We start from the raw sequence: 19,811 nt of genomic DNA, 5'->3' as shown, positions 1-19,811 counted from the left end.
TTTGTATTGTTTCAAATTTTAAAACATAGAGCACTAACCAGTAATTTCTGCTACAAGATAAGAATGTTTGTTTGTTTGTATATAAATGTGTCGGTTCTTGCATGTATATATGTGAGTTTATGACCACTCACACACTTTTGAAACAAACCCCTGACTGAGCAGAAAGGAAGATTGCTCTACTCCTATTTCATAAAAACAGTAAAAACCCCCTACTTCCACTTCTGGTTCAAAGTCAGTAAATCTCAGTCCACAAGTGCATTTATAGAAGCAGTTTTAAAGGAAATGTTTGGGGGTTTTTTTGTCAGAAATGTTTATTGTCAGAAAACTTTTAGCTTTGCTATTACACCTTAAAAAATATGGGCACTGGAATTTGCTCAGCTTGCAATTGTATTATTTCTATTAGGTTCACAGCACTGCAGGAACTTATACAAACACTCAGAAGACTGTATCACTTTAAACAGAATCGCCAATAGATTTTAAAAAATGTCTTTGTGTGTGTGTGTGTGTGTGTGTGTGTGTGTGTGTGTGTGTGTGTGTGTGTGTAGAGCTCTTACTGGTCTCAAAGGTGGTTCCCTGTGCTGTCATGCTCCAAGTGCTGGTGCGGCGGCCTTTGGTCACCATGACGGAGAACTCATATAGCGTGTTGGGTTTCAGTCCCGTCACCATGTGATTCAGGCTGGTGGTGTTGGCCATCTGGGGACAAGCACACATGAAGACATAAGAATTCAGTTTGTATGATGGCACATTACACATGCTCACCACTGCAGTCTCCAGGGAGTAGAGTCATTTTAGAGCCACATTAATGGCATCGTTCTGGTTGGTGATAAGTCCACCACCTTAGTCCAGACTGGAATATGTAACATAACTACATGGATTAGCACAGAATTGTGTACAGACATTGGAATCACCATCAAGATGAATTGTAATAACTCTGGTGATCCCCTGTCGTTTCATCTAGTGTCACAAATACTTTGGTTTATGACCAAACACCTGCAAACTAATGACATTCAGCCTCAGCTTTACTCTGTGTTTAAAGCTAATCATCAAATTGTTACCATGCTAACACGTTAAACTAAAATGCTAACCATGGTAAACATTATACTTTATTAACACCAGCAGATTAGCATTGTCATTGTGGGCATGTTAGCATGCTGATATTAGCATTTAACTCAAAGCACTGCTGAGTACAGCCTCACAGAGCAGCTAGCATAGTCTTCTTTCTCATTTTTCTCTTTTTCATAACTTCTGGCAGAGGGATGACGCAGCCTCCAGTCTGCAGTGTTTAGATAACATTACACACAGTGACCACTGAGTGGAACCAGGACATTTTATATCATGTAATGCTCTATCATGTTTGCTGTGAAAGACAGTGCCACACAGAGACAATTGGAGCTATTACAAATAAGCTCTAAAACCAAATACAGCAGGCATGAACACAATAGAGGTTGAAAAGGATACAATACACCAGGGGTGCATTTCACATTTGTCTGGAATTATAAACTCCACGTTTTAGTCAACAAATCTCAAGTTATGTAACCCTATATTCTGATCTTTGCTGGCCTGAACTGGCAGGAGATAAAAAAGGCTATGTTGGCTCGCTGGGGGTTGTAACAGCGGTGAGTCAGGTTATCTGCTCTTAAAACAGTCCTATCTATAATATTGCGTGCTATGACAAAAGTGCAGTTCTCCAGAGGGGGCTGTCAAACAGAGGGCAGTGGGATAGGAACAGAAAACAGTGTTCTTTAGAAACATGCCGTCAGTTTGAGAGCAGTTGCCTCTTCAATAATGTACTAGCTTGTCTGGCTGGACTCACTTTAAGGAAAGTGACAACATGAAGGAGACCAGCATTAAGGTGAAGGCATCACTGGAGGTTATACAGGCCTCCAGAACAGCTGTGCTAACATACAGTTTCTACATGTCCAGATAAAGTGCACACTTGACAGATTAAAAAAAAAGAAGAAAGGCCACGCTAATAGACTTGTTAATATATTGGGTTTAGCTAATAGGACAGAAACATAATGAGCCTGTGGAGCTTTAATTACTATCACAGTGTGAGAATCAAACCAATTTGAGCATCCATTCATAGCAGCAAGCTGAGCTGTACAATGTATTTCTGATGTTGTAGATTTGTTGCCTGTTAATACAATTGTTGCGTGATATAATAATGACATGCCACCTGTCTCCAATTTCCTTTCATTTTACTCTGAAAAATAATTATTAATAAAGCATAAATTTCTTCAGATATTTAGCAAAAAATGGCAGATAGAAGCTTTTGTGTCAAGGTCGGCATTACTGACAAAAAGGTAGGTTAAGTGTCTGATACAAGACTTAAATACTGAGTCTGTTGTGGTTCATTCTTCAGAGTTGGCTGAATGGAGCATGTGCTGTCAAATCTGCACCCTCTTTTCCTAGTTCTCAGTTTGTCTTGTCCTTGCTGAATAATTTATCAGTAAATGCAGGCCTTTATCTGAGCTCTGCTCGGTCACAGTTTTGCACACGCGCATACGCAGACACGCGCGCGCACACACACACACACACACACACACACACACACACACACACACACACACACACACACACACACACACACACACACACACACACACACACACACACACACACACACACACACACACACACACACACACACACACACACACACACACACAGACACACACACATACACTACTTAGAGATAAGTAATGATCTTAATTGAGCTGCAGGTCAGAGAATCAGAGGCTGAATCTCAAACACCTTGTTTCTGGCTCGGCTCACGGAGACTCACTAAACCTGTTCTGACTCCATTCAATATATTAAATGCCTGCACATGACTTCTCACACAGACACTAGACCTGCATCTGAATGAAACTGATCTTGGATAATTAATGTAATATTTAATTCTGTGCTTGATCATTTCACCATCTATGAAGTGCAGCTAGGATTCTGATTTAATAATGAATCAACAGAAATAAATCAAATGCTAACAGATTAATAGTTTAGTAATTTATCAAGCTAAAATGTACTGATTTCAACATCTGATGTGTGAGGATTTGCTGTTTTTTGTTCTACATAACTATAAATTCTATAAATTAAATACTTCCATGAATTTTAGACTACTGTCAGACTTTTTAAAACATTACCTTGAGCTCTGGGCAACTGTAATTGGCATTTTACACACATTTTTAGTATTTTATAGAATAAAGAATTAATTGATTAACAAAACATATATTTGTAATTATAGTTATTAAAGTTATATTCATTAAGATTTTCAAGAGATCAAACCCAATTTTTGATACTATTTACAAGTGGAACAATATGTGGTGAACTATTTGACTGTGAAATCAGAACACATGGCATTGTGGGGGAAAGGCCAACTATCGAGTGACTTCTTCATTAAAAACAGTTAAGTTTGTTTGGCTGCATTGTAAACAGATACACCAGCTGTCCTTCTGTTGTATTTCTGAGAAAAGTAGCTGCTCAGGAAGTGATTACTGCATTATTAAAGCTCATGTTCTGTTACCTCTGATAACCAAAGACCAGTACAGAAATCTTAAGCATTGTAACTTTAATAGGTCATGAAAATAATCCTCGGTTGCAGCCCTTCTACTTAACGGTCATCAAAAAGAAGCTTTATAAATATTCACCATAGTGAGACCTTTACAATTTAATTAAACCAGTAAACCTACAGTTATAGATTGAGAGGAGACTTAAACATCCTGCCATGGGAATGCAAAGCTAAGAGCATTTTATTCAACCAACTACAAGTCTTTTTAATATTAAGCTGTTAAGTGACGATTTTGAGAGGAAGTCTAATGCTGTAACACTAATTCCTGAGGAAGAATGTGCCAGTAAAAACGTTGCAGAATGACTATTTCTCTTTATTGCACTTTAAAAGCTGGATGAAAATAGATTATTGCTCTGTGCCAAACTCCAGCATTATTCTGCCACTGTGTTCGGGAGCCGCTGTGGGAATACTTTATTATATACAGCGTCGTCGTATAACATTACTTTTTATTTTCAGAACATCGATACATCTCTCTGGTAAGTGTAGGTCTAAAGGGATGCACAAAGTCCCCCGTCACTGAAATACACAGAAATCATTCTCTATTAAATGACGGTGTATCACAGAGGTTTGGTCAGACTGAAATGAGTCGTACTTAACTGAATTACACCAAGTTATAAATAAGTTACGTGAGCTGAAAAGTGCAGAGCTAAACCAGAAAAGGAGAGTGAGCTTCAGCAATACCTGGAGTTTAAAAAAAGCCCCTTGAATCCAATTTTATCTTTTGTCATCTACCTCCTGAACCCAACAAACACCTAAAAGAAGTTTCGAACAACAATTTCTTACCTTCACTTTGGTGTTGGCAGGGATGTTGGTCTTCCAGCGTACTGTATAGTAGCGGTTATCTGTGATCTTTTGGTTCTTGGGCAGCGAGTTGTCAGCCCAGGTCACCTTGATGGTGTCGTGGCTCAGCACGGCGGCCTGAACACCCACGGGAGGCATCATAGGAGTGGGGTCTGGTACTGGGGTGTATGGAGCATGGAAGTACATGTCAACATCGGGGTCTATGGGGTCTGCACATTAGGCAGTAAACCCGCATGCATGCACACAAATTAAAATGACCAAAATTAAAACATAAAGAGAGGTGTGGCGTGGTGTGGTGGATTGGACAGTAGAGTCAAATAAAGGATGCAGGGAGGGACATACAGCCAAAATATAATGTTAATGAGTTAAAATGAAGGACGAAGACAAAGGAGGAGGTCAAAGAAAAAAAAAGTGCAACAGGAATGGGATTGGGAAGGGTGAAGAGAAAGAGAGAGAAAATTCTATTAAAAAACAGACACTGACCTCTAGAATAAGACAAACTACAGACTCAGTTGCTATACAGAAGCTACTGTACAGTATGTTGTGCTCTATCAGTAGCTAGTACTACTATGAGAGAGAGAGAGAGAGGAAAAGATACTCTATTCATAAGAAAAGATTACAGTAAATGGAAAACTAGATTGAAAGCAGAAATCCACAATCCTACATTCAACTTTTCAAACTTGCACATGTATACAGTATGCTGCCCCGCTCTTTCTAGCTAGAAGCAATGCACAGATGTGTTTACAGTACTGAGCTTTTCCACTACATTTCAATGCAAAGTGGATAAACAGAAGGACACTGAATGCACTGGAACATTTTCTCTCTTCCCGGGTGTCTTCGACAAGGTGCATTATGTCCTTGAAAACTGTAGAAAGAATATTAAGGCTGTAAAGTAACGGAGCCTGCAGGCAGAGGAGAGAAAAAAGGGGTCATGAACAAGTGGAGGATGTGGCTGGATTTGTATGTGTCGAATGCGGTTTGTGTTCTGAGACTCAAAGGCTTTCGGTGAAAAGCTTGAGGTGAAAAGGTCTTTGCCACTTCCCACCATCACTCTTTGAATCAATCCTAGGATAATAACTGATGTGCATCACTCCCACAGTGACAGTCCAATCATACTTATGTTCTAATAGAGATATAAAACTAATGATCTAGTTTGGTCTATAATGAATAATGAAGTGTATTATGTGCTCCTGTGTTAATTAGTACCTAAACAGTTAGCATAACGGTATCCTGTTTGACGTCTTTACTCACATAAATGTTCTCTTTTTCTCTGTTATTAATATTTTGATGTTACTGTGATAGCTTTGTGTTCTTTGTGTGTCTGTTGCTCACTTTATTATGTGATGTGATATTGTATATTTCCTGTATATTGCCTATTTAGGGTGCTAGATGTAAGCACAGTTATATTGAAAGCAAATTAAATCGCCTGAAGAATGTTTACTTTTTTCTTTTTCATCATCTTTTCATCTTGAAGAGTACCTGAAGGTTTCCTGTATTTACTGTCTCTGAAACTGAGTTATTTCATTTTTCTCTTTTCATTATTGCTTGGCATGTTTATAAAAACTATTTCAATAACATTTTTAATTTCAATCTTTTATTATGTTTTTGGGTGCAACATCTGTCCAGGGACTACAGATGAAAAATAGCCTTTTGGCCAAATGTGTCTCATTTAAAGCAATGATTATTAATGTGCAATGTCCCTGTTAGGTGAACAAACAAATAAATAAATAAATAAATGAGACAAGTTGCTCTTCGAAAATTGCGTTTTTCCATTAAGACCTGTGTATTATCATGATCCACTCTCATGTTGTAATTCTAGTCAAGGCAAAACAGTAGTAAATGTCAATACAGATAAAATCTGCTATCTCTGTATGTGTCATTTCATAATGAGATATAACTACATGTCTCAATATAGTACATATTAAGGAAATTAAATAGATAAACAGTTGTAAAGATATTAATGTAGATAAAATAATCAGATGGGAATGTCTGCTTTTGGCTAATCTGGTTTTAAAAAATCAACACCCTTCATCAAACTGATGCGACAGATCAGATCTGTAATTGCAATATTGCCATTAAGCTGTCATAATCACTTAATACAACCAGATATAAAAGAGATAACTGCCTTAGTAGAAAATGGTAGGGCAAAATGTGTAACAGCTGATAAATGTCTACTGTCTCATATACTGTATATCACCATTTCTCACCAAGAAGTATTGATTTTAATTTTAAAATTTAGTTGTATTCCCCATTAAGCAGCCCAACCTGTAATGTGTTTGCCTTTTAAAGCCCATAAAGACCAATAAAGGTGTGTGTACATGAGAGGGGAAAGAAAGGGGGAAAGAAACAGTAGACTGAAGGATGGCCTCCTGGCTGCTGGTTCCGCTGCTCCAGGATCTGTCCTCAGTTTAGTTGTGATGGGAGAAAAAGCTATGGTCAGTCACCCGCGATGACATTCCTCCTCGACCACTTGTTGGTCCTCTCCACTCCGCCTCGCTCCATTTGACACCTCTTTGTACAGGGCTGCCCTCATTATATTCCCTAGACTGAGTCAGTGTGCGTGCTAGTGTGTGTGCGTGTGGGTCTGCGCGTGCGTGTGTATTTGTGCATTATGAACATCCAAGCATTCGTGTGGTTGTGAAGAGGCACTGTGGTTTTGGGGTGAAGAATACAGTCTCCAGTATTTACGAGTACAATAGTGCAGTGACAAGGCTGACTTGCCCTCTTAACTTTTTTCAATAAGACAGGGGTGAAATCCCTAATTTCTTGCTTTTCAGTGAAGACGTCATATTATTATAACACATTCAACTTAGCACTCTCTCAACCCAAGTTCACCAAGTTTTTCCTCAGTATTTTCTTTCCAAAAGTATTATGTAGGTCAGCTCGTCTTTTAATCCCGACTTGAACAAACTGGCAGGAAGGGAACGCGCCCCCGAGGATTCAGCAGCAGACGATGGTGGTGGGCTTTGGTTCTGCTTTGAGAGGAAACGTTTGGATCTGACGAAGGGTTGCCAAAGCCACCACGGGGGGTCTGCATGTGTGCAGCGTTATGTGCATGTGGATGTGAGGAAGAGAGAGCTTCATAGAGAGAAGTGTACAGTATGACAGTGTGCGCACATTCAGACTGCCACCCCCCCTCGAAGCATGTTGACGTGATTCATGTCATCCAGCATCCCACCCCTCTCAAGCTCGGTGGTGCAACAGTGCTGTGGCAGAGACAAACTGGAGTGATCAAGGCTGAGCAGGGAGGTGGGAGGCTGCATCTGAGAGGAGGCGGGTGCAGCCCACATTGTGGGACACTCCAGGGAGCATGGGCTGGCTGTCTTCTGACAGTGTCACACAAAGTCTATGAACTCAGCTAACTCGCAGTCTAACTGGCAGTGTTTCGCACTTTGAGATCATTTGTCAAACACACTGGATTGGGACTGAAGTTCTACTTCTAATTGTTAACAGTGTTGTAATCTGAGGCTTAAAAGAATTATAGATTGTGTGGCTGGCAGCCAAACTGGATTGTCCATATTCTTTGGAGGAGGCAACAAAGCCGTTTCAGTCTAATGAACACAGATAGCAAAGATAACTGCATCACAGGCTGTATAGTGAGGCCCGATTGATGGGGGATTATTGGGGTCAATACAATAACCTTATTGCGGTCGATATATGTTTTTTTAACACAAATGCATGATATTAAATATGTTTGATAAACATCTCTTAAAAGGATAAGGCATTTTCTGCATGTTTCTTACTGTCTGTCACCAAATCTCATGAGCACAGCCAAACCAACAATGAACTGATCTACAATTACTGTGTGTGTGTGTGTGTGTGTGTGTGTGTACAAAGGCTGATATATATCTCATTCCTCCGTGTCTTAGAAAAGTTGTGTAGAGGTTGTGATATGTGAGCTATGAATCACTGCTAATCCACAGTGGCATCTACCTGACACAGAACTACTCCCTGGAGATTGAAAACGTAACCATTGTTATAACTCTTTGGAGCCGCTTCTATACAAACTAACATGACCATGATCTTCATCTAGTGTCACCCAGTGCAATGTGTAGTATATACTATAGGTTTTGGACAATGTGAAAAGAAAAATACGATACATTACTTTCATTGTTGGTTTGCTTGTATGAGATTTGTTGACAATAACAAAGATATTTTAAAAAAATCACCAGCCAGTGCATGAGAGTGTGGAACATTTTATAAATGAGAAATAAACTTGTCTGTGGCAAACTGTTATGGTGCCACAGTTTCGGGATTAGTTAAAACATACAGTATGTTTGACATTTCTGTATGACTATTTCTTATTCTTTATTCTGACCAATTTACACAGATAATGATGATTTGGGGTCTGCTTCAAGTACATAACATATTCTTTAAATGCAGGGTTAGGATTACTGGCATAGTACATGTAGGTTTGGATGTGCACACAACTACCCTTCTGTACATGAACATTCTCCAATAATATTCCTAACCACACTTTGTGGTTGGATATCTGCCCAGTTTTGAACGTTTGATTAAAAAGACTCAAGTATACCTGGGGCCATGAAGAAGAGAGTTAATTAGAGCAGGGAGACACCCAAATGACCCGTTATCTCTCTGAATTCCTCCTTAATTTGGAGTCCAGACACATTCTGTCTGATAATGATCTCAGGGTAGAGAGAGCGAAGATAAATGTCAGTCGAATTCTTTTTTCGGGGGGGGGGAAGAGGTGCGGCTATAGAATGTGAGGAATACTTCATGATGTCTGCTTTTATATGTGTACCAACATAAAAAACACAGTTAATAAAATGCAACTTTTGAATTCAGAGATCAAACATTTTCTTCAGGTAAGCAGAAAGCAGATTCAGATGTTTGTAGTCCATACCTGATTGAGGTCTGGTGATGGCGCTCTCATACACAGGTATCCCCTCACCCACGTTGTTATAGGCCTTCAGTGTGATCACATAATGTGAGCTGGGGTCTGAGAGAGACACAAAGGTAAAGGCAGAGTGCAGTGAGAAACGGGAAGAGCAAGATTAATTGATGCAGCCATCTAATCAAACCAAAACTCTCGAGGACCCTCAACTCATAATTGCAACATTAGCGAGAGTGAGTATTTGAATACAATCATCCCCTCTTACTGTGATTGTAATCGAGGCTTCAATTATGCATATATAGATATTGTGCAACAATTATTTCCCCCAAAATCTCTCAATTTTTAAAATAGTTTTTGTAAGTCATAATCCACTTCTAAAGCCTATCCTGAAGCTTTGATAACTGGAGTATAATTGATACTGATTCATTACGCTATAAATGCAATAAAATAAACAACAAAATATGATCAAGATAATTGATATTTTAGCATTGAAATTAATTTTCCACTTGAACAATATTTGTTATCATGGTTCTTGTTTTTCAACATAGTGAGATCACTGCTTATTGCATTACGACAAACAATCACAGCTATGCTTTCTTGAGATTTGTTCATCTTTTACCTCCAAAATTATAAAGTTAGTCACACAAACATGTTTGTCTGATCCTCTGCAGGCAAAATGGCACTCATGTGAAAGTAGGATCCAGCAGAACAGCTTTGTGAGGTGGAACTTGATGTTGATGTTTCATTTGCCTTGATGATTACATACTAAAATCACCAAAACAAGTTTGTTTTATTCAAATATTTTGACCTTTAATTATGGTGAGCCCATTAGACCAATCTGTATAATTAGGACGTGGTGGAAAAGATCTCATTAATTCCCTAAATAATCACTAAGAGGCACAGATGAACTGCTTTTTATCATCTTTGTGTGTGTATGTGTGCGTTTGCTCTTAAGTGCCTGAAATTGTGTACTGTTTTTTAAAGAACAGTTTTAATTAAAAAGTGCATAAAGTGTCAAATGAGATATTTCTATTTTTAAATTAGGGCTATCAAAGTTATGTTTTAACTGCTGATATTTACTGTAGGGAAGATGCATTAGTCTCACAGGGCTCATCAGTGTCTGACTAGAGCTATTTGACAAATCAGGGGAGACCCTCCACTGTAATTATGTGGGTGACAAATGAATAACAAATCAGTATCTCAGTGAAAACAGAACACAAGGACTGCAAACAGAAGAAAACTAAATAATAAACCAGTCGAGCCCTTTAACCATCTTACAGTCTCAGTTCAGAATAAACAACAGGGGCTTGTACTCACCGAGGTTCTCGATAGTGTAGTAGCGCTGCTTGTAGTCCACTTTGATGGTCTGAGCGTGGGGACTCCCGATCCCGTAGCCGATGGTGTAACCACGTACCACGATGTCCTGGTTCTCCGGTGGCGTCCAGCTCACCACGATGCTGTTGACCAGCGGCCGGACGTGAAGCGAGCTGGGCTGGTCCGGTACACGCGATTCTGGTGAAAGAGATGCAGTCAAAAACTCTATTAAAGGCAAGTTTCACCATTTCAGTGAGATAATAAAGTTCATTAAATGCTGAAAACTATATCTCAAAACCTCTGGACTGGTTTAGTCTTTATAAACTGAGTAAAGCAGGTGATGTTACCGTCCAGGTCGCTCTCAAACGTCTCTGCTGTGGTCCACTCGGTGGCCGGTCCTGTGCCATTCACCGTCATGGCAGACACTCGGAAGGTGTACTCTGTCCCACGCTCCAGACCTGGACAGGAAACAGATTCAAAGCCGTGGTATTTAGACTGAGCTGTAATTGAACTAAATCTCAAGCAGCAATAAAAACTTCTCTCTGTTTCTCAGGCCTGATTATATTTTATATTTTATGGGTGCTCTCCACTCGGTTGGTCAATTGGGGTTTCGATTTGCAGACACAATAAATATTTTCAAAGCACAAATATTTTAAATAGATCCCCAATACTTCTTGGCACAATTAAATAAAAAAATCTATAATCCAGCCTGAGGAAAGATCAAGTGAAGGTCCCCATGGTGAAATGAACCTTCTTTTCCACTCAATATTATAGAAGTGATTGAGATATTTCACCATTGATTCATATTGTTTGTTTTGTGGATAAAAATGTATTTGCCAGAGAGACATGCTAAAAAGAAAAGTATGTGATAGCATAAAAGTAAGTGGCTAAAAAGAGTAGACAAAAGAAACTTTTGGAGTGTAAAGTATATTATATTTTAAAGCCACGTCTCCTTCAGAAGGAGTCGTTTCACCGCTGGGTGCCGGCTTTGGTATTCAGTAAAAAGACGGGAACGCCCGCTGACAAATGATGTGTTGCTGTATTAATTTGCTATAAAATTTTTCATCATCGTCACATTGTCCCTCTTGCACACTAACATGCTAATCCTGTAGTCTTTTCTCTCTGTACCCACTATTCTGGGCCACCCTTGGGGGTAGCTTCAGAAGACTTCCTAACCATCCGTGCCTCCAAGGCTACAACATCTCCTTCTAAACGCTTTTGAACCAACAAACACCCCTCTGTTTCACCCCCCAGAATGTTCTCGAAAATCAACTTTTAAGTGTATATTCTCTTTGATGCAGCACACAGCGTGAGGCCCGGGCCACTTGAAAGTTGCTGAGACAACATCTAATATTAATCACCATTGCTGTGTGTCTCTGATGATATTGTGCATATTTCGGTGGTAGCAGCCGGGTAATGTAAGAGTACAGTAAGACGTGTAACTCTGTCTCAAAGCATTTAGAGTCACAAGGTTCATTTGTTGATTAACTAAACAGACCTACAGCTGGATTGACTCCAAATATCAACTAAGACACATCTTCACTCTCAAGATCAAGATTATTACAATATGGCAGCATGTCAGACATACCCGACAGTTTCCGACAAGATTCATCCAGCAGAAACAAAATGGATTCTGTTTGCATGAAGATTTTAATGTAGAACCTATCAAAAGCTTCAGTGAGTGAAAATGAGATTTTGGTAATCCTTTTTTTATGGATCTACCATTCAATAATTTGCTCTACAATCATCCCAAAATTAATCTATAATGGAAAAACTACAGAGCCTTTATTGGCCCCCAAAAATAATACAACACAAGATGAGCTAAGGGCACAAGTCACTCACTCTCTCTGGTCCTGTTCACACTTTGCATCCAAAACACACCCTAAAATACCCAAGCAGACAGCTCTACACAAGTGTGAACACAGTGTGAGACATATTGAGGACACACTGAGACACTGTCAGGCCACATTTGGAGGCGGTCAGGGGAATCATTTGTCCACATTTAATAGTGAGTGTGAATGCCAGGAGTTTCTGAACAACACCACAAACAAAAAACCTTATAACTAGTTCCTTCCTTCTAGTTTTCTAGACTGTCTTAATCCAGCAGGGAGACGGAGAACACAGTGAGCAGCAGTCAAAATTTACTCAGACATGAAGTCAAATATGAGTGGGAGTGTTGACATTTTATCACCGGGTGTGAACTGTGGTCTATCTCTGCTGGATCTAGACACAAACTGAATGTAAAATACTAGATCTGAACAGGGTCTATGGGTGCTCTCCACCTACACATACAGTAATGAATGCAACACATTTACACCCACTTGCAGGGGATCTTTGAAAAGACTTTCTGAGAAACTGAAATGGAAGACAACAAAACATGTTTACCATAAACCTGAATACACTTTGTCACAATGTGGAATGAAGTAAGAATAAAACACTCATGAAACAACAGGTAGAGGTTTATTCTAAAATGTGCTGCTAAGTCAGTGTCCATTACCATCAATGAGCTTATAAAGCTGGGTGCCTCCGGTGAGCTCAGCTGCCTCACTCCTTCGTGATCCTTTGCGGTATCGGATCTTGTAGCCAGTGATCTCTCCATTCTGGGCATTTTGTGGTGGGGGCTGCCACCTAAGCATGATGCTCTGTGGAAGTAAAGAGAGGGCATATTTAAAACAAAGGAAAAAAGAAAAAACAAGTCACATTGAACACATATGGAACCATCTGCTTATGGGGATTCAGCTACAAAGGTGACCTCCTGGTTTAGCAGGTACTATCACACCTTCCCACACACCTTGGCAGAGATTTTTCTGTTAACGTAACTCTGCAGGTTGCTACGAACACCGTCTTCACTGCTCCTGACAGTGGTGCAAATTGGGAGAGCCCAGCAAAAACAAACACCCCTCTGAGCTTGAGTGACGCATGGCAGGTCCACGTATTAGGCATAAAACAAACACATGAATAATAGATTGGAGCTGTCCTGATGAGTTAAGTGTTCATGTGTGGTCAGTTTAACCCTGCAGAGACACCGAGGCGGAGTGATGAATGCAGAACTTTTGCTGGTGGGTCCACGCTGCACCGTTCAGGGATTCATGCATTTGAATTTTTCGTATGCATGTGTGTGTTTAAAGAGATAGGTGGGGGGTAGCCCAGCGTGGGAGAAGAGTTAATTAACGCTTCCCCACTGTCACACTGATGCACAAAAGCCTGAGTACATGAACAGGGCACACACGCGCTCCTCCCCAGCCGAGTCGAGGGAATTGCACAAATTAAATTTGTGTTAAGTGTGTTCAATTATTTCCATTTTTCTTATTACACTATCGGTCCCAACTCGCAATGCGTGTTTAATTTCCCCCTTCTTCTCTCTAATCATGAAAACCTGTTTAATTGACTTTCTTGAGAAAAAGAATCACCGGGGAAGGTGAGACGGCAGATGCCAAAAAATCACAAAAGTGTGATTTTCAGGTTACCTCGCAGGTAAAATATGCAAGGTTTGGCTTGAAAAGACCCAAAGAGGAGTAAATATGCATGTTAATTCATTTTTTACCCCCAGTTCCAATTGGCTGGGTGTATCAGTAGTAACAGCTATTTGCATAAATGCTTTCTATCTATACACTAGTAGCAGAATTATTGACTTAATGACTGTTTGCATTTAAAATTAAACACAATGACAACAAAGGAAAAAAAATAATGATGACTAATTTCAATAGTGCTGAGAAATAAAGGATGCCAGATGTTTGTTTCACAGCTTGAAATTAGCTTATCTAGGTCTAATTGGGGAGGGACAGCTGCATGTGCTGCTATCCATTCAGAGACAATTCTGCTGTAAGTGACTTGCAGCATAAATACACCGGGCGACTCGTCTTTATTATTTTACTCTTAATATTAGCATTAGAGTGTTTTCTCTTCACAAATCTCCACTGAGTATCCCTCAGCATGGGTGGCCAGTTCTCACTAAAGCTGGGAGTGTGTGATAGGATTGTCTACTAGCTGTTTTTTTTTCTCCAGTCCGCGCTTTGACAGTTCTTTCTCACTCTGTATCGACCAGCAAGGCCACTAAAAATGCCGGCTGTTGTTTTCGTATTCAATGCACGTACCCTGAGGTGTTTCCATATCTTCCTCTCATTGCGGCCCTGTGTTTGCACTTTCCGTCTCACATGTCACGAGTGCGAAACATCTTTTGTAAAATTAAATCCATCACTCGGATGGAAATATACAATAAATAGGCCTACAGCTTTGTGTTTGAAGATCAAATGGCTAAAAAGATAGGCAGACTAGGCCATTTTCCTGTTTTAATCAGGAGCCTGTTGTGATGCCTGCAGCCACCTCAGCAGCTTTATCTAATCAAGAGCGTCACGCAAGAACTACAGTACGTTTAACTCTAATAAATCTGATTTAACAATGAAACTTAAAAAGAGACTGAGACACCAGGAGTTGTCGCCTGGGGTGTGAGAAATTTGATCTATCTATCTCTGATGCACAGTGAAATTCAATTTAGATAAAAAAGAAACACTTAAATCAATTGTGATTTATTTCTATTTATTCTTGTGACCTAAAACACATGCTAACCAACAAAGAACCAAGTCTTTGCAGTGACACTGGACCACAGTGTAGAAACTTTTCAAGCAACTATCGATTTGGAGAGTTACAGAGGTAAGAAGAAATCTAGACATTTATGTTAAAACAAAGCTTATTTGGCTGAATAGGGAAGAGTTTTTTAAAGAGTTTTCAATGCAAATGCTGTTGAAACAACAATAATAAGAAGCTAACATTTACTCAGGTATTGAACTAAATATCTAGATGTCTTTTGACCTGCAAACCATCAAATTCATTCTTACTGGGACACTATGACTTTTTTTTTTGGGAGGGTAGCATGCCTGTCCACAATCTCCCAGGCTTGTACCCATTTAGTTCTGAGCTGCAGGTTTCTGTAGCTGATACTGTACTGATGGAGAGTGATATAGAGGATAAAACCTTCTGACAGGCGAGTCTCCTGCCGATGAGAGGATCGATGAGGGTTCACACACCCTCTTAACCAGCTGGGGCTACAGGCCTCTGACACAGCTAATCACACAGAGAAACAACAGGGCTCCGGGCTATGTATCTGTTCAAGTGCTTGTGTGTGTATGTGTGTGTGCTTGTGAGTGTGTGTGAATGAGTGTTTGTGGTGAAGAAACTACACACTATAAAAAAAACAGGAAAACCATGTACCTTGCATCTGAGAAAATGTGTGTAAGTAACATGTGGAAGCTTTTAAGTTGAGAACAAGACAACAGGAACATCCTTTTAACTGACCACTTATAGAAGAGATCCACTGTGCAGTTAAAGCAAGTTAAGTCTTACCTTTGAGTTCTGGACCTCAAGCGTGAAATTTTGTGGAGGGCCGCTTGGCACTGTGAGGCAGCAGAAAGCAGTGTAAATCAAAAGCACTGAAATATAATCTACACCAAAGTTACACCAGTTACAAAAGTAAGCTAAGTAGATTTTGTGGCAGCTTCATAGCCATCTATCAACGGACCGTCAGACAGGGTGCGGACTACGATGTCTTCAGTGGAGACACCTGGACCGTGCTTGTTGTTGGCCACCACACGAAAACTGTACTCTGTGTTTTTCTTCAGTCCAGTCATGGTGTAGGACAGACCATCGCTGTCAACGTCCTGAGAGAGAGAGGGAGAGAGAGAGGGACAGGGAGAGGGAGAGGGACAGGGAGAGGGAGAGGGAGAGGGAGAGGGAGAGGGAGAGGGGGAGAGAGGGAGAGAGAGAGAGAGAGAGAGAGAGAGAGAGAGAGAGAGAGAGAGAGAGAGAGAGAGAGAGAGAGGGAGAGGGAGAGAGAGAGAGAGAGAGAGAGAGAGAGAGAGAGAGAGAGAGAGAGATTCAGATTCAGATTTATTTTAAGCGTTTTTCTACTGACAGCATGTTTGATTATTTCACTACTGTTTTAGGATGTACATTTTAGTGTGAAAGTTCGACACCGACACAAACACGCTCTTAATCAAACGTTCAAATGAATTTTACAACCAAAGCCATTTCTCAGACATGGCAAAGCTGCAAAATGTGATGCCTGCTTTCATCACTTCATCATGCTAACATTTCCAGTTTGTAATTCTGTGTATAAATGTCATCTTCCACTGAGACACATATTACGCCTTCTGTGATTACGACTTTTTGCTTTACAAATTGGCCATGCTGGCATATGCTCAATTACTTCAAGCCAATTTGCATTCAGCGCTCTGCTTGTGACATTTCGAGTAAAAAGCGAAGACTTTGTGAGAAATCTAATCTTGCCTCGAGAACGGCCCCGTCGCCCCGTCGCAGCCTTTGAACTCGGGTCAGATGATCGCCTGCGACCGTGTTACACTTAAAGATGCATCATATGTTGTCCCTCTCCTCCCTTATCTCCTTTAATATTTCATGTCCTTTAAGAAGTGAGTCTCTCCAACTTCATCTCTACTCTGTCCCTTTTCCTTCACCCCATCCATCCTTCTTTCCATCCCTCTCCTCATATCTCGCCTTTTTCACCTCATCTCTGGCTATCTTCTCCAGGGTGCTGAGGCATCATTACTCAGTGCGCTGGCTGACGTTTCATCCATTATCATATTAAAGGCTTTTTAATGCCTCACTGGCTTGCACACTGCGACTGCTGGGGCTGACTCAGTATCTAAGCAGCTACATTCCACCTCTGTGACAGAGTTAGACCTCCAGGAAAAATACTGTGTGAATCAGATCTTTTTGCACAATATGTGTAATCATGTTTTTGTATGAGATGCATCAAGACTGTGGCCAAAAAAGCTGTACTGAGTCATTTGGTAATGATTAAGAACTGCTTATCTCATCATAATTTATATGAGGCTATGCTGGCTTATTCTCTTTATCTATAATGAACCCTTGAAAATCAAGCGTCAGCTACATACATAGTAGCACTTCTGCAAGTTACTAATTGTATGTGACATTAATAAAATGAGGGAAAAACAAAACCGAAGGCATCTCAGTGCAGGAAACATCTCACATATTTCATGGATGACTGAGTAACTCTTTTTTTTATCTTGTCTTGGAAATACATGCAGAAACCTTGTAATTCATATTCATTATATTTTTATTCATTCTAATGTCTTTATATTTATATGTTTTCCCTTTGATTGTGTTTTTATAGTTTTCAATGTGTAGAAATGAACACCACACATTCAGATAAACATTAAATAAAGTGTTTTGTGATAAGGGCCAGTTTGAAAAGAAGGCCCCCAAAGCCTTCCTCAGCACCGGAGGCTCTAACACAAAACAGAGTGTGTTTTAGATAGCTGATAATGCTCGCTATCACAAACAGAAACACAAAAACCAGACGGAAAAAAATCATTCAGGGAAGCCAGATTAACTAACCAAAAACTGGTTTCAAACAGTAGGGGAACTTTTTCATCACAGCTTTCCAGCCTGGAGGATGAAGACTGCATGCGTTCCTGGAAGTCTTACCTGTTCGGTGCCGATGCTTTTGTCTGTGTAGTACAACTTGTAGGTGAGGATCTCTCCATTGCCTGTGAGGGGTGTGTCCCAGCTCAGGGAGACGGAGGTCGGCGTGTTCGACACAGCCTGCAGGTTGGGGGCAGGGCCCGGCACTTGGACTAATAAACAGAGGAAGAAGGAGAGCAGGAATTTAAAAAACAAAACAAAAAACCACATCAAACCTGAGAGCTTAGTTCTCTTATTTTGAATCTTCACTTTATGTATTTTGATTCAACTGGGGGGAAAAAGGAAATTCGGTTGAGCAAGGTCAACTGATTTCTGCCAAATAAATAAACAAATTCTTGGCTCCTCCAAAGCCATCTTTCCCTGTGCTAACAAGAGCTCAAGCCACAAGCTGGCTCAGTCGCTGCAGCTTTGTGGAGACCACACTGTCCCCTCTGCACTGGGCTGCCCGCCATGTTGATATTCCCATGACAAGCAAACTGAAGGTGCATTTCTACAAAAACATCAATGTGTATTCTGCAGCCCACCAACGTTCATCTCTATCTTACATTCAGTGAGGAAGACAGTTTTATTTTCTATGTATTTCATTGCGTCTGGTTAGTGAAGATAGAGGACCGGATTCAATAGAGAGAGTGTATTATAATTTGTCTTTGTAAAAACCTGATACTATGGTTATCAAAGCAGCTTATTTTCTTCCATTTCTTCAGAAATACTATAGAAAGGAAGCAGTAAAATGTTGAAGGTTTAGAATGGCGGTATTATTTCTTACATTAAATGCCTGCACACAAAAAAGACGTCTACCTGCAAACTTGGAACTATGTTAATTTTTTGAAGTTATTCATTATTCACTACATTTTGTAGTGCAAATGATTCCGTTTAAAAATTAACTTAGAAGGGGAAGCTTAAAAACTTACAACATCAGAACATAAATGTATATCTATAGATGTACTGTATATATAAGCCTATGCTAACTTAAAATAAATAGGGCTATAATTCCTAAACTGTTCATCTGACACAAATATGCACAAGCCCAAATTGAAGCTGGCAGCCACCACATTACCCCCATAGTTAATATTTCATTTCAGATCCAATATGCTGGTAAATCACATAATAAAACATAGTTGAAGTCTTGATCATTTGTGATTACTCTATGTCAGTAAATATAAGGACACACATACATTTCTTCTTATTTCTGTGCTGTGGTGGATGCGGATTTAAAATGAAACAATCACTGTGGGGTTAAAGTGCTGGCTGCCACACATAGATACATGTCTGCACTGTATATATCTTGTAAGCTTTAGCTGCAGGTGTTCCCGACAGAAAGGAGAGGCTCCCATTTGTCAGTGTGCACAGATGTTAAAGGTGTGGGTTTGTGTGTGTGTGCATGTGTGTGTGTATGTGTGCTAAGCCAGTCTCTAAGGAGAAGTGATACAGGGCAGTGCAGTATGCACAAGCCTGGCGCTCAGATGCAGGTCAACAGTTTAAGCTCCAATTCATAGCGTGTTCTTACACTGAAAGTGCCCACACACGACAGAGACATACTGTACAGGTACAGCCCACCTTCACTGCTATCCCCATGGGTGGCTAGGCTCCTGCTGGCAGGCATTAAAGTGTAGTGTAGTGTGTGAGTGTGTGTGTGTGTGTGTGTGTGTGTGTGTGTGTGTGTGTGTGTGTGTGTGTGTGTGTGTGGGGTATGACTGAAGTCACGTTCAGGGACACACACCAGATTTAAGAACAGTTGATTGGGGACAGCCTGCACAATTTGGGACAAAACCGTGTCCTCAATTGGTAAAACGCTGATTTTTAGGTCAGTGGTTAGGA

At 40.2% G+C, this 19,811-nt stretch overlaps 1 protein-coding gene across 4 annotated transcripts in view; it reads right to left on the bottom strand.

Annotated features, from left to right (window-relative positions):
- neo1a (neogenin 1a) overlaps positions 1-19,811 on the bottom strand; it is a 159,533-nt gene that overhangs the window by 9,503 nt on the left and 130,219 nt on the right. For all 4 annotated transcript variants that reach the window (XM_053317173.1, XM_053317181.1, XM_053317190.1 and 1 more), the window contains exons 10-18: positions 17,997-18,145; positions 16,051-16,189; positions 15,876-15,925; positions 13,033-13,177; positions 10,883-10,993; positions 10,539-10,733; positions 9,231-9,326; positions 4,349-4,524; positions 555-693 (exon numbers count right to left, since the gene is read on the bottom strand). In XM_053317173.1, the coding sequence (XP_053173148.1) occupies positions 555-693; positions 4,349-4,524; positions 9,231-9,326; positions 10,539-10,733; positions 10,883-10,993; positions 13,033-13,177; positions 15,876-15,925; positions 16,051-16,189; positions 17,997-18,145 (1,200 nt within the window). The remainder of the gene's footprint in view (positions 1-554; positions 694-4,348; positions 4,525-9,230; positions 9,327-10,538; positions 10,734-10,882; positions 10,994-13,032; positions 13,178-15,875; positions 15,926-16,050; positions 16,190-17,996; positions 18,146-19,811) is intronic.

The sequence above is a fragment of the Scomber japonicus genome, chromosome 1, assembly GCF_027409825.1.
Source record: "Scomber japonicus isolate fScoJap1 chromosome 1, fScoJap1.pri, whole genome shotgun sequence".
Taxonomy (NCBI): domain Eukaryota; kingdom Metazoa; phylum Chordata; class Actinopteri; order Scombriformes; family Scombridae; genus Scomber; species Scomber japonicus.
Note: the sequence above shows the minus strand (reverse complement) of the source record. Positions and strands in the feature narration are given on the sequence as shown.